The sequence below is a fragment of the Stenella coeruleoalba genome (genome assembly GCF_951394435.1).
Source record: "Stenella coeruleoalba genome assembly, chromosome: 15".
Classification (NCBI taxonomy): domain Eukaryota; kingdom Metazoa; phylum Chordata; class Mammalia; order Artiodactyla; family Delphinidae; genus Stenella; species Stenella coeruleoalba.
In genome coordinates, this window is record NC_137161.1 from 22,251,990 (window position 1) to 22,264,095 (window position 12,106).

At 37.6% G+C, this 12,106-nt stretch overlaps 1 protein-coding gene across 6 annotated transcripts in view; it reads left to right on the forward strand.

Moving 5' to 3' along the window:
* Positions 1 to 12,106, forward strand: part of RBL1 (RB transcriptional corepressor like 1) — a gene marked incomplete at its 3' end in the record, with an annotated part of 75,650 nt that overhangs the window by 44,054 nt on the left and 19,490 nt on the right. For 4 of the 6 annotated variants that reach the window (XM_079945876.1, XM_079945877.1, XM_079945878.1 and 1 more), the window contains one exon: positions 10,127 to 10,303. In XM_079945876.1, coding sequence (XP_079802002.1) covers positions 10,127 to 10,303 — 177 coding nt within the window. Of the gene's footprint in view, positions 1 to 10,126; positions 10,309 to 12,106 lie in introns of those variants that run through there. The other 2 variants (XM_079945880.1, XM_079945881.1) reach the window with 1 other exon arrangement.

Sequence of the window (12,106 nt, forward strand, 5' to 3'; positions counted from 1 at the left end):
GAATGCAAGAGATTTCTGTGCATTAATTTTATATCCTGCTACTTTACCAAATGCATTGATTAGCTCTAGTAGTTTTTTGGTAGCATCTTTAGGATTCACTATGTATAGTATCATGTCATCTGCGAACAGTGACAGTTTTACTTCTTTTTCACAAGTTGGATTCCTTTTATTTCTTTTTCTTCTCTGATTGCTGTGGCTAAAACTTCCAAAACTATGTTGAATAATAGTGGTGAGAGTGGGCAACCTTGTCTTGTTCCTGATCTTAGTGGAAATGGTTTCAGTTTTTCACCATTGAGAACAATGTTGGCTGTGGGTTTGTCATATATGGCTTTATTATGTTGAGTTAAGTTCCCTCTATGCCTACTTTCTGGAGAGTTTTTATCATAAATAGCTGTTGAATTTTGTCAAAAGCTTTTTCTGCATCTATTGAGATGATCATATGGTTTTTATTCTTCAATTTGTTAATATGGTTTATCACATTGATTGATTCTGTATGTTGAAGAATCCTTGCATTCCTGGGATAAACCCCACTTGATCATGGTGTATGTTCCTTTTAATGTGCTGTTGGATTCTGTTTGCTAGTATTTTGTTGAGGATTTTTGCATCTATGTTCATCAGTGATATTGGCCTATAGTTTTCTTTTTTTGTGACATCTTTGTCTGGTTTTGGTATCAGGGTGATGGTGGCCTCGTAGAATGAGTCTGGGAGTGTTCCTCCCTCTGCTATATTTTGGAAGAGTTTGAGAAGGATATGTGTTAGCTCTTCTCTAAATGTTTGCTAGAATTCTCCTGTGAGTCCATTTGGTCCTTCGCTTTTGTTTGTTGGAAGATTTTTAATCACAGTTTCAATTTCAGTGCTTGTGATTGGTCTATTCATGTTTTCTATTTCTTCCTGGTTCAGTCTTGGAAGGTTATACCTTTCTAAGAATTTGTCCATTTCTTCCAGGTTGTCCTTTTTTTGACATATAGTTGCTTTTAGTAATCTCTCATGATCCTTTGTATTTCTGCAGTGTGAGTTATTATTTCTCCTTTTTCATTTCTAATTCTATTGATGTGAGTCTTCTCCCTTTTTTTCCTGATGAGTCTGGCTAGTGATTTATCATTTTTGTTTTTCTTCTCAAAGAACCATCTTTTAGTTTTATTGATCTTAGCTATTTTTTCCTTCATTTCTTTTTCATTATTTCTGATCTCATCTTTATTATTTCTTTCCTTCTGCTAACTTTGAGGTTTTTTTGTTCTTCTGTCTCTAATTGCTTTAGGTGTAAGGTTAGGTTGTTTATTTGAGATGTTTCTTGTTTCTTGAGGTAAGATTGTATTGCTATAAATGTCCCTCTTAAGAACTGTTTTTGCTGCATCCCATAGGTTTTGGGTTGTCGTGTTTTCATTGTCATTTGTTTCTAGGTATTTTGTGATTACCTCTTTGATTTCTTCAGTGATCTCTTGGTTATTTAGTAGTGTGTTGTTTAGCCTTCATGTGTGTGTATTTTTCACACCTTTTTTCCTGTTATTGGTATCTAGTCTCATAGCATTGTGGTCGGAAAACATACTTGATATGATTTCAATTTTCTTAAATTTAGCAGGGCTTGAGTTGTGACCCAAGATATGATCTGTCCTGGAAAATGTTCTATGAGCACTTGAGAAGAAAGTGTATTCTGTTGTTTTGGGATGGGATGTCCTATAAATATCAATTAAGTCCATCTTGTTTAATGTATCATTTAAAGCTTGTGTTTCCTTATTTATTTTCATTTTGGGTGATCTCTCCATTGGCGAAAGTGGGGTGTTAAAGTCTCCTACTATTATTGTGTTGCTGTCGATTTCCCCTTTTATGGCTGTTAGCATTTGCCTTATGTACTGAGGTGCTCCTGTGTTGAGTGCATAAATATTTACAAATGTTATATCTTCTTGGATTGATCCCTTGATCATTATTTAGTGTCCTTCCTTGTCTCTTGTAACATTCTTTATTTTAAAGTCTACTTTATCTGATATGAGAATTGCTCCTCCAGCTTTCTTTTGATTTACATTTGCATGGAATATCTTTTTCCATCCCCTCACTTTCAGTCTGTATGTGTCCCTAGGTCTGAAGCGGGTCTCTTGTAGACAGCATATATACGGGTTATGTTTTTGTATCCATTCAGCCAGTCTATGTCTTTTGGTTGGAGCATTTAATCCATTTACATTTAAGGTATATATCAATATATGTGTTCCGGTTACCATTTTCTTTATTGTTTTGCATTTGTTATTGTAGGTGTTTTCCTCTCTTGTGTTTCCTGCTTAGGGAAGTTCCTTTAGCATTTGTTGTAAAGCTGGTGTGGTGGTGCTGAATTCTCTTAGCTTTTGCTTGTCTGTAAAGGTTTCAGTTGCTCCATCAAATCTGAATGAGATCCTCGATGGGTAGAGTAATCTTGGTTGTAGGTTTTTCTCTTTCATCACTTTAAATATGTCCTACCACTCCCTTCTGGCTTGCAGAGTTTCTGCTGAGAAATCAGCTGTTAACATTACAGGGATTCCCTTGTATGTTATTTGTTGCTTTTCCCTTGCTGCTTTTAATATTTTTTCTTTGTATTTAATTTTTGATCATTTGATTAATATGTGTCTTGGCGTGCTTCTCCTTGGATTTATCCTGAATGGGACTCTCTGTGCTTCCTGGACTTGACTGACTATTTGCTTACCCATATTAGGGAAGTTTTCGACTATAATCTCTTCAAATATTTTCTCAGTCCCTTTTTTTTCTCCTCTTCTTCTGGGACCCCTATAATTTGAATGTTGGTGCGTTTAGTGTTGTCCCAGAGGTTTCTGAGATTCTCCTTGATTTTTTTCATTCTTTTTTCTTTATTCTGCTCTGTGGTAGTTATTTCCACTGTTTTATCTTCCAGGTCACTTATCTGTTCTTTTGCCTCAGTTATTCTGCTATTGATTCCTTCTAGAGAATTTTTTATTTCATTTATTGTGTTGTTCATCATTGTTTGTTTGCTCTTTAGTTCTTTTAGGTCCTTGTTAAACGTTTCTTGTATTTTCTCCATTGTATTTCCAAGATTTGGGATCATCTGTACTATCATTACTCAGAATTCTTTTTGAGGTAGACTGCCTGTTTCCTCTTCATTTGTTTGGTCTGGTGGGTTTTTACCTTGCTCCTTCATCTGCTGTGTATTTCTCTGTCTTCTCATTTTGCTTAACTTACTGTGTTTGGGGTCTCCTTTTCGCAGGCTACAGGTTCATAGTTCTCGTTTTTGGTGTCTGCCCCCAGTGCGTAAAGTTGGTTCAGTGGGTTGTGTAGGCTTTCTAGTGGAGGGGACTGGTGCCTGTGTTCTGGTGGATGAGGCTGGATCTTGTCTTTCTGGTGAGCTGGACTGCATGCAGTGGTGTGTTTTGGGGTGTCTGTGACCTTATTATGATTTTAGGCAGCCTCTCTGCTAATGGGTGGGGTTGTGTTCCTGTCTTGCTAGTTGTTTGGCATAGGGTGTCCATCACTGTAGCTTGCTGGTCATTGAGTGGAGCTGGGTCTTCACGTTGAGATGGAGATCACTAAGAGAGCTTTCACCATTTGATATTATGTGGGGCTGGGAGGTCTCTGGTGGACCACTGTCCTGAACTCAGCTCTCCCACCTCAGAGGCTCAGACCGGACACCTGGCCGGAGCACCAAGGCCCTGTCAGCCACATGGCTCAGAAGAAAAGGGAGAAAAAAAGAAAGAAAGAGAAATAAAATGAAGTTATAAAAATTAAAAATATGTTATTAAAAATAAAAAATTAGAAAGTAAAAAAAAAAAGAAGTGAGAAACCAAACCAAAAAACAAATCCACCAATGGTAATAAGTGCTAAAAATTATACTGAAAAAAAAAAAAAAGACAGAACCCTAGGACAAATGGCAAAAGCAAAGCTATACAGACAAAATCACACAAAGAAGGATACACATACACACTGGCAAAAGGAGAAAAAGGAAAAATGTATGTATATTAAAAAAAGGAAGAGAGCAACAACCAAATCAATAAACCTATCTACCAGTGATAATAAGCTCTAAATTCTAAACTAAGATAAACATAAAGCCAGAAACAAATTTGATGCTGAAAGCAAACCCCAAGTCTATAGTTGCTCCCAAAGTCCACTGCCTCAATTTTGGGATGATTCGTTGTCTATTCAGGTATTCCACAGATGCAGGGTACATCAGTTTGATTGTGGAGATTTAATCCGCTGCTCCTGAGGCTGCTGGGAGAGATTTCCCTTTCTCTTCCTTGTTCGCACAGCTCCTGGAGTTCAGCTTTGGATTTGGCCCCACTTCTGCGTTTAGGTCGCCTGAGGACGTCTGTTTCCCTCCCAGGCAGGACGGGGTTAAAAAGTAGCAGCTGATTAGGGGGCTCTGGCTCCCTCAGGCCAGGGGGAGGGAGGAGTACAGAATGCGGGGCAAGCCTGCGGCGGCAGAGGCCAACATAATGTTGCAACAGCCTGGGCATGACGTGTGTTCTCCCGGGGAAGTTGTCCCTGGATCTCGGGACCCTGGTAGTGGCGGGCTGCACAGGCTCCCGGGAGGCGAGGTGTGAGTAGTGACCTGTGCTTGCACACAGGCTTCTTGGTGGCTGCAGCAGCAGCCTTAGCATTTCATGCCCGTCTCTGGGGTCCACGCGGATAGCCACGGCTCGCACTCGTCTCTGGAGCTTGTTTAGGTGGTGCTCTGAATCCCCTCTCCTCGCGCACCCTGAAACAATGGTCTGTTGCCTCTTAGGCAGTTCCAGACTTTTTCCCGGACTCCCTCCCAGGTAGCTGTGGCTGACTAGCTGCCTTCAGTCTGTGTTCACGCAGCTAGCTCCAGTCCTCTCCCTGGGATCTGACCTCCGAAGCCCGAGCCTCAGCTCCCAGCCCCCACCCGCCCCGGCGGGTGAGCAGACAAGCCTCTCAGGCTGGTGAGTGCTGGTCGGCACCGATCCTCTATGTGGGAATCTCTCCGCTTTGCTCTCTGCACCCCTGTTGTTGCGCTGTCCTCTGTGGCTCCAAAGCTTCCCACCCGCCATCTCCACCAGTGAAGGGGCTTCCTAGCGTGTGGAAACTTTTCCTCCTTCACAGCTCCCTCCCGGAGGTGCAGGTCCCATCCCTATTCTTTTGTCTCTGTTTTTTCTTTTTTATTTTGCCCTACCCAGGTACGTGGGGAGTTTCTTGCCTTTTGGGAAGTCTGAAGTCTTCTGCCAGTGTTCAGTAGGTGTTCCATAGGAGCTGTTCCTCATGTAGATGTATTTTTGATGTATTTGTGGGGAGGAAGGTGATCTCCACGTCTTACTCCTCCACCATTTTGAAGCTATCTCCTTACTGCAGTTTTGATTTGCGTTTCCCTGATGATTAGTGATATTGAGCATCTTTTCATGGGCTTATTGGCAATCCTTTTACCTTCCTCAGCGAAATGTCTATTCAAGTCCTTCGCCCATTTTTTGAGTTTTTTATTGGTGAGTTGTAAAAGTCCTTTATATTGTCGAGATGTTAATTCCTTATCAGATACATGATTTGCAAATATCTTCTCCCATTCCATGGGTTGCCTTTTCACTATGTTATATATTAGTGTCTTTTGACGCACAGAAGTTTTTAATTTGATGAAGTCTAATTTATCTATGTTTTGTTTTGTTGTCTTGTTCTTTTTGGTGTCATATCCGAGAAATCATTGCACATGCCAGTGTCATGAAGCTTTTCCCCTATGTTTTCTTGTAGGATTTTTATAGTTTTAGAAATTACATTTAGGTCTTTGATCCATTTTGAGTTAATTTTTATATATGGTATAAGGTAAGGACCCAGTTTCATTCTTTTGCATGTGGATATCCAGTTTTCTCAGTAAGTCTTGTTGACAAGACTGCCTTTCTCCATTGAATGGTCTTGACACCCTTGTCAAGTTACTCATCACTGTATATGTGAGGGTTTATTTCTGGGCTCTGTATTCTATTCATTGGTCTCTTCTTGCCAGTACCACAGTTTTAATTAGTGTAACTTTTGTAGTAAGGTTTGAAGTCAGAAAATGTGAGACCTCCAACTTTGTTCTTCTTTTTCAAGATTATTTTGACTATTCAGAGTCCCTTGACATTCCATATGAGTTTTAGGATGGATTTTTTTCTATTTCTGCAAAAAAAAAAAAATCTTTAGGGTTTTAATATGGATTATACTGAATCTGTAGATTGCTTTCAGTAGTGTTGACATCTTAACAATATTAAGTCTTCCAGTCCATGAACATAGTATGTCTTTCCATTTATTCATGTTTTCTTTAATTTCTTTGAGCAATGCTTTGCAGTTTTCAGTGTACAAATTTTTGCCTCCTTGGTTAAGTTTATTCCCAAGTATTTTATTCTTTTTCATGCTATTGTAAGTGGAATCATTTTCTTAATTTCATTTTTGGATTGTGCATTGTTTATGGTTTAGGAATAAAAGTGATTTTTGTGTGTTGATTTTGTATCCTGCAACTTTGCTGTATTCATTTATTAGTTCTAACATTTTTTATGGACTCCAGGGTGCTTGGGTTTCCTACACATAAAGTCATGTCATCTGCAAACAGAGATGGTTTTACTTCTTTTCTAATTTGAATGCCTTTTATTTCTTTTTCTTGCCTAATTGCTCTGGCTAGAACTTCTAGTATGGTGTTGAATAGAAGTACTGAAATTGGGCATCTTTGTCTTGTTCCTGATCTTAGAGGAAAAGCTTTCATTGTTTTACTTTGAGTATGATCTTAGCTATGGATTTTTCATATATGGTATTTATTATGTTGAAGTAGTTTCCATCTATTCCTAGTTTGTAACAAAAGGGTATTGAATTTTGTCGATTGCTTTTTTTCTGCATCAAATTTTGAGATGATTATATCATTTTTCTCTTCATTCTGCTAATGTAGTGTATTACACTGATAGATTTTCATATGTTAAACTATACTTTCATTCCATGAATAACTCCTACTTGGTCATGGTGTATAACCCTTTTAGTGTATGATGTTCCATTCAGTTGCTAGGGTTTTGTGGAGGATTTTCACATCAATATCATAGATATTGGTCTGTAGTTTTCTTAGAGTGTCTTTGTTTAGCTTTAGTATCAGGTGATGTACCTTTAGCCTTTTTTAAAAACATATTTGACATTCTAAAAGAACATTATGATCTTGATGAGCTAATGTTTGGACTCAGACTCATAGAGTTTTAATTCCATTTCCTGCCGGCTTGTTTTACATAACTTTGATTAAGCAATTGGCCATCCTGTGGAATTTACAGGAACTCCATTGTGTTATATTGCTTTAGATTGGAGTTTATTGTGGGACAGGTACATTGGATCTTATGGATAAGTTTACATTACTGAGGATTCATTATTAAGATTGGTGAGATACTGCTGGGAGTCTACATAATTTTTATCATAAATCTAGTTTTTTACCTTTTACGAATTGACCAGTTCTCATTATAATGCCTAGATTATTTTAGTATTAATGCAAAGATTTAACATAGAAATAATTTCAGCTTATCCTGCCTAGCTTTTATAAGCACCATAAAGCTTCTGATAACATAGACATGTTAGTCAGATATTTGTGACCAAACATGCCGCTTCTCTAAAATAAATTCCAGAATTGGAAGATACCTCTCCAGTCCACCCTGTAACTAGTGGCTATTTAGCCCATTCTGAAAAATTGTAAATGAAAAAAAAGGCACTGTTTTTTGTTTCTTTTTAGCATTATGATTAGGGTTTAAGGCTTAAAATTTTTAAGAAATTCATGTTTGTTTTTTCAAATTATCTCTTCATGCAAATTTAAGTTTATTTCCTCTATCTAGTCTTTCTTAGAATAATTCTTGAGACACTTGCCCTTTTTTCCACCTCCCACTGCTTTCTCTACTCTGTCCCACCGTCTCCACTCCTGCCTACATCTTGTGCCTAAGGCCTGTTTTAAAAACAGAGCTCCAACTGTAGTATTTTCCCCATTCATTCCCTATTTTTAATTTTCAAAATGACAAATTGCTGCCTTTGATAATGAATCTAAGATTGACAAAAATAAGGCTTTATTTATGAATTTTTAGTTCTGAATTTATTTCAGAATCTAGCTTGTCCTTTTCCTTTTAATTATAGCCTACTTAGAAGCTAGAAAAATTTTACCCTAAAAGGAAATTGAAGCGTCCATATCTATAATGAGTTCAAAATAACCATTTCTTGAGTAAATTGCAGATGTTATCCATGCTGAACTCAGTGTGATGCTGATATCCTATGCCTGAGTAGAATTTACTGTGAATTTTTTGTTAGAAGCCTTCCAGAGTATGTGTACCTTTAAGGCATTGGATTAGCTTTGTAAAAGATACTTAACAAGTATTACTTTTAAAAAAAATTTATTTATTTATTTTTGGCTGCATTGGGCCCTCATTGTTGCACACGGGCTTTTCTCCAGTTGCAGCGAGTGGGGGCCACTCCTCGCCACAATGCGTGGGCCTCTCATTGCAGTGGCCTGTCCTGCTGTAGAACATGAGCTCAACAGTTGTGGCTCGTGGGCTCCAGAGTGCAGGCTCAGCAGTTGGGCACATAGGCTTTGCTGCTCCGCAGCACGCGGGATCCTACCGGACCAGGGCCCAAACCCGTGTCCCCTGCATTGGCAGGCAGACTCCCAACCACTGCGCCACCAGGGAAGCCCCACAAATATTACTTAATGACATTCTTAATCCTTCTACCTAGGACTGTATCTGTTATCTTCTATCACAAATGTAAAGTTCCAGCATCTTTCCCACTGCTCTGACCCCAGTGGTTCCCGTTTATCTCTTAGCCAGCAAGACCAGAAACAAAGGGTTGGATGCAGAAAATGAGTTTGTTATAAAATGAATCACTGGTGGCTTTGGAGTCAACCCTTATCTCTCTTTCTATCAGATTAGTGTATTGGACGGCTAAAGTTCATTTTTCAGCTTTAATTTGTGGATTTTTTTTCCCTCTCAAAAGATACTTTGCTATAAAGAATGCCTTACTCTTTTTCATTTTTTTTACCCTGAACATTTAGATTTAAAGACTTAGTTCAAACAGAATAGTCTAGTTTAGGAATATCACAGTAGCATTACCAGTTCTTAAGATAATAAAACAATGCTTTTTGGATGATCAGAAATCATTTTAGAATCTTTTAGGACCTTTGGGGCATTTGCATTAGTATCAGTTCATATAAAGACTCTATATATGAAAGGTTGAAGGTATTGAACTGAATTTACTCTGACATACTTAAAAACAACAACTTGACTGAGAAGGACAATACTATATGATATTTATTTGTGGAATCTAAAAATCAAAAACAAGCTCATAAATACAGAGAACAGGTTAGTGGTTGCCGGGGGCGAGGGGGTGGGTGAAATGGATGAAGGGAGTCAAAAGGTACAGACTTCAAGTTATAAAATAAATAAATCATGGGGATATAATGTATAGCGTGGTGACTATAGTTAGTAATGCTTATTCCATATTACAGTTGCTAAGAGACTAGATCTTAAAAGTTCTCATCACAAGAAAAAAAAATTGTGTTAACTGTGTGGATATTAACTAGACGTATTGTGGTGATCTTTTCACAACATATACAAATGTTGAATCATGTTGTACACCTGAAACTAATGTTGTATGTCAGTTATACCTCAATAAACAACAACAAAATCTGGTATCTCGTTTGCTTAACATTCCTTTCATGTGCTCATAAAAACAATGTAGACTATTGGGGAAATTTTTAAATGATTTTGCTTTCTGACTTATTTTGGAGTCAAACATTTGAGTGTATTATGTGACATTTTAGGCTTTCTAGTCATTTTACCTGAACCAAAAAAAGAGAGAGACTTCTGAATACTTGAAAAATTATGTATTCATAATGATCATGATGCTGGTAAATCAAAGCATTTAATTTTAGTATTTCTCACTTTACATAGTTGACAGCATAGAATAATAGCATATAACATCTTTACCAAAAAAATGTTTAAGGTAGTTTTCCAAAGAAAATTTTGTTTTAATATATTTTCTTTTGCCATAGCAGTGAACTAGTACTATAAAATAAAAATTTTATGTAATTTAATGCATCAGCAGCCTTAGGTGTTTATTAATGTTGGCCTAAAAGCCCATGTTCATGGTAAGACATAAATTTGAGAAATTATTTACTTGATTTTTTGCATCAATGTGCTATCTTTCATCTTAGGTCTATCATTTGGCAAGTGTACGCTTACGTGATTTATGTTTAAAACTGGATGTTTCAAATGAGTTAAGAAGGAAGATATGGACATGTTTTGAATTCACTTTAGTTCACTGCCCTGATCTGATGAAAGACAGACATTTGGATCAGCTCCTCCTTTGTGCCTTCTACATCATGGCAAAGGTAACGTATAAGTTGGGGGAAGCTCTTTGCCGTAGTTACCTGTATTTGAGGCCTGAGGTGAAAATCTGTTGCACTTGATTGTTAGTTTGCCTTAAGTGCTACAAGCCAACAGTGGTAAATTCCAGCTACTGTATCTATTTCTATGGACTCTTCATTACTTTCTTTTTTTTATTTTATAAATTTATTTATTTTATTTATTTCTTATTTTTGGCTGTGTTGGGTCTTCGTTGCTGTGTGCGGGCTTTCTCTAGTTGCAGAGAGCGGGAGCTACTCTTCCTTGTGGTGCGTGGGCTTCTCATTGCAGTGGCTTCTCTTGTTGCAGAGCACAGGCTCTAGGCCTGCAGGCTTCAGTAGTTGCAGCACGCGGGCTCAGTAGTTGTGGCTCACGGGCTTAATTGCTCCATGGTATGTGGGATCTTCCCGGACCAGGGATCAAACCCGTGTTCCCTGCATTGGGAGAGGCAGATTCTTAACCACTGTGCCACCAGGGAAGTCTTTCATTTACTTTCATAGTAATCAGCCTTCTTGCTTCATAGGAATACACTGGTTGTAAAAAAAAATTGGAAAAGATCTTAGAGACCATTTTTGGTAAAATGGTGCTCCACACTATTAATGGAGAACCATTTCCACCATCACCCCGTGACACCTCTAATCTTGTACTTTAAAGTAAAATGATCGTTACATTTTAGGCGAGTAACTGAGGCCCAGAGGTGAAAGTAACTTGGCCAAAGTTACACAGTAAGTGACAACCTATGTTCTCCTGATTCAGAATCTGGTATAAAATAGCTTCTATACTTTATTGCTTTCCAGTGATTTATTCTGTTGCCTCAGAAGAGCATTTTACTTTCTAGTTGCTACAATATGTTTTAAGTCATAAAATGGCATATCTTACTTGTCTTTAAAAATTCTAATAGGTCTGAAACAATCATCTGTACCTTTGGTCTTGATCATATTGGCCACACTACCAGTCCTAGCAGATGTAGATGTTACAACCTAATTTTTCAGCTTTTTGAGGCAGAGGACATGTTCTCAAACTCCTTTGTGACTTCCTTCTCACATTACATCTTTAAAATCTCTATACAAAATAGGTATTAATAAATGTTATTAACTAATCTTTTTTTAAGCTGTTACTATTTTTATTATTTCTCTTAAGGATACCAGAACCCTAAAAAGCAGCATTGGGTTTATAACTTACAGAGAGTTACAAATATTTCCTTCTGTGGTTACAGTTTTTATACATTTATTCCACAACAACTAGATAACATACAGCACGAAAAAGACCACATAGTTACTCCCCTTTTATAGTCACATTCTACATTGGCATCCATACTAATAATCCTTTATATTGGTATCACTCTTTCCTCTTTTAAAACCACACCAATTTGCATACCTCATTTATTTTACCATTCCAAGAATCTCTAGGGTTATTAGGACTCTGTGCTTTCACTGCCGAGGGCGCAGGTTCAATCCCTGGTCAGGGAACCAAGATCCCACAAGACACATGGCATGGCCAAAGAAAAAGAATCTGCAAAGTCAAAACAGTAACAATAACAGCAACAACAAAACCAAAAGTTGTCCCAGAGCTAATAATATCACTGGGGTTCCCAGCAGAAGCAAACTACTTTGAGGTATGAAACACTCAACCCTGAAGCCATTCAGTATTCACACAAATTAAATCCTTATTAAAACAGAACTAAAAAATCCAAAATTATAAAACAATCAAGGAAATAAGCCAATGTGAGTATGTCAACAGATAAAATTTAGAGCAGGTTAGATATTCAAAAATTTCAGGTAATGGAATTA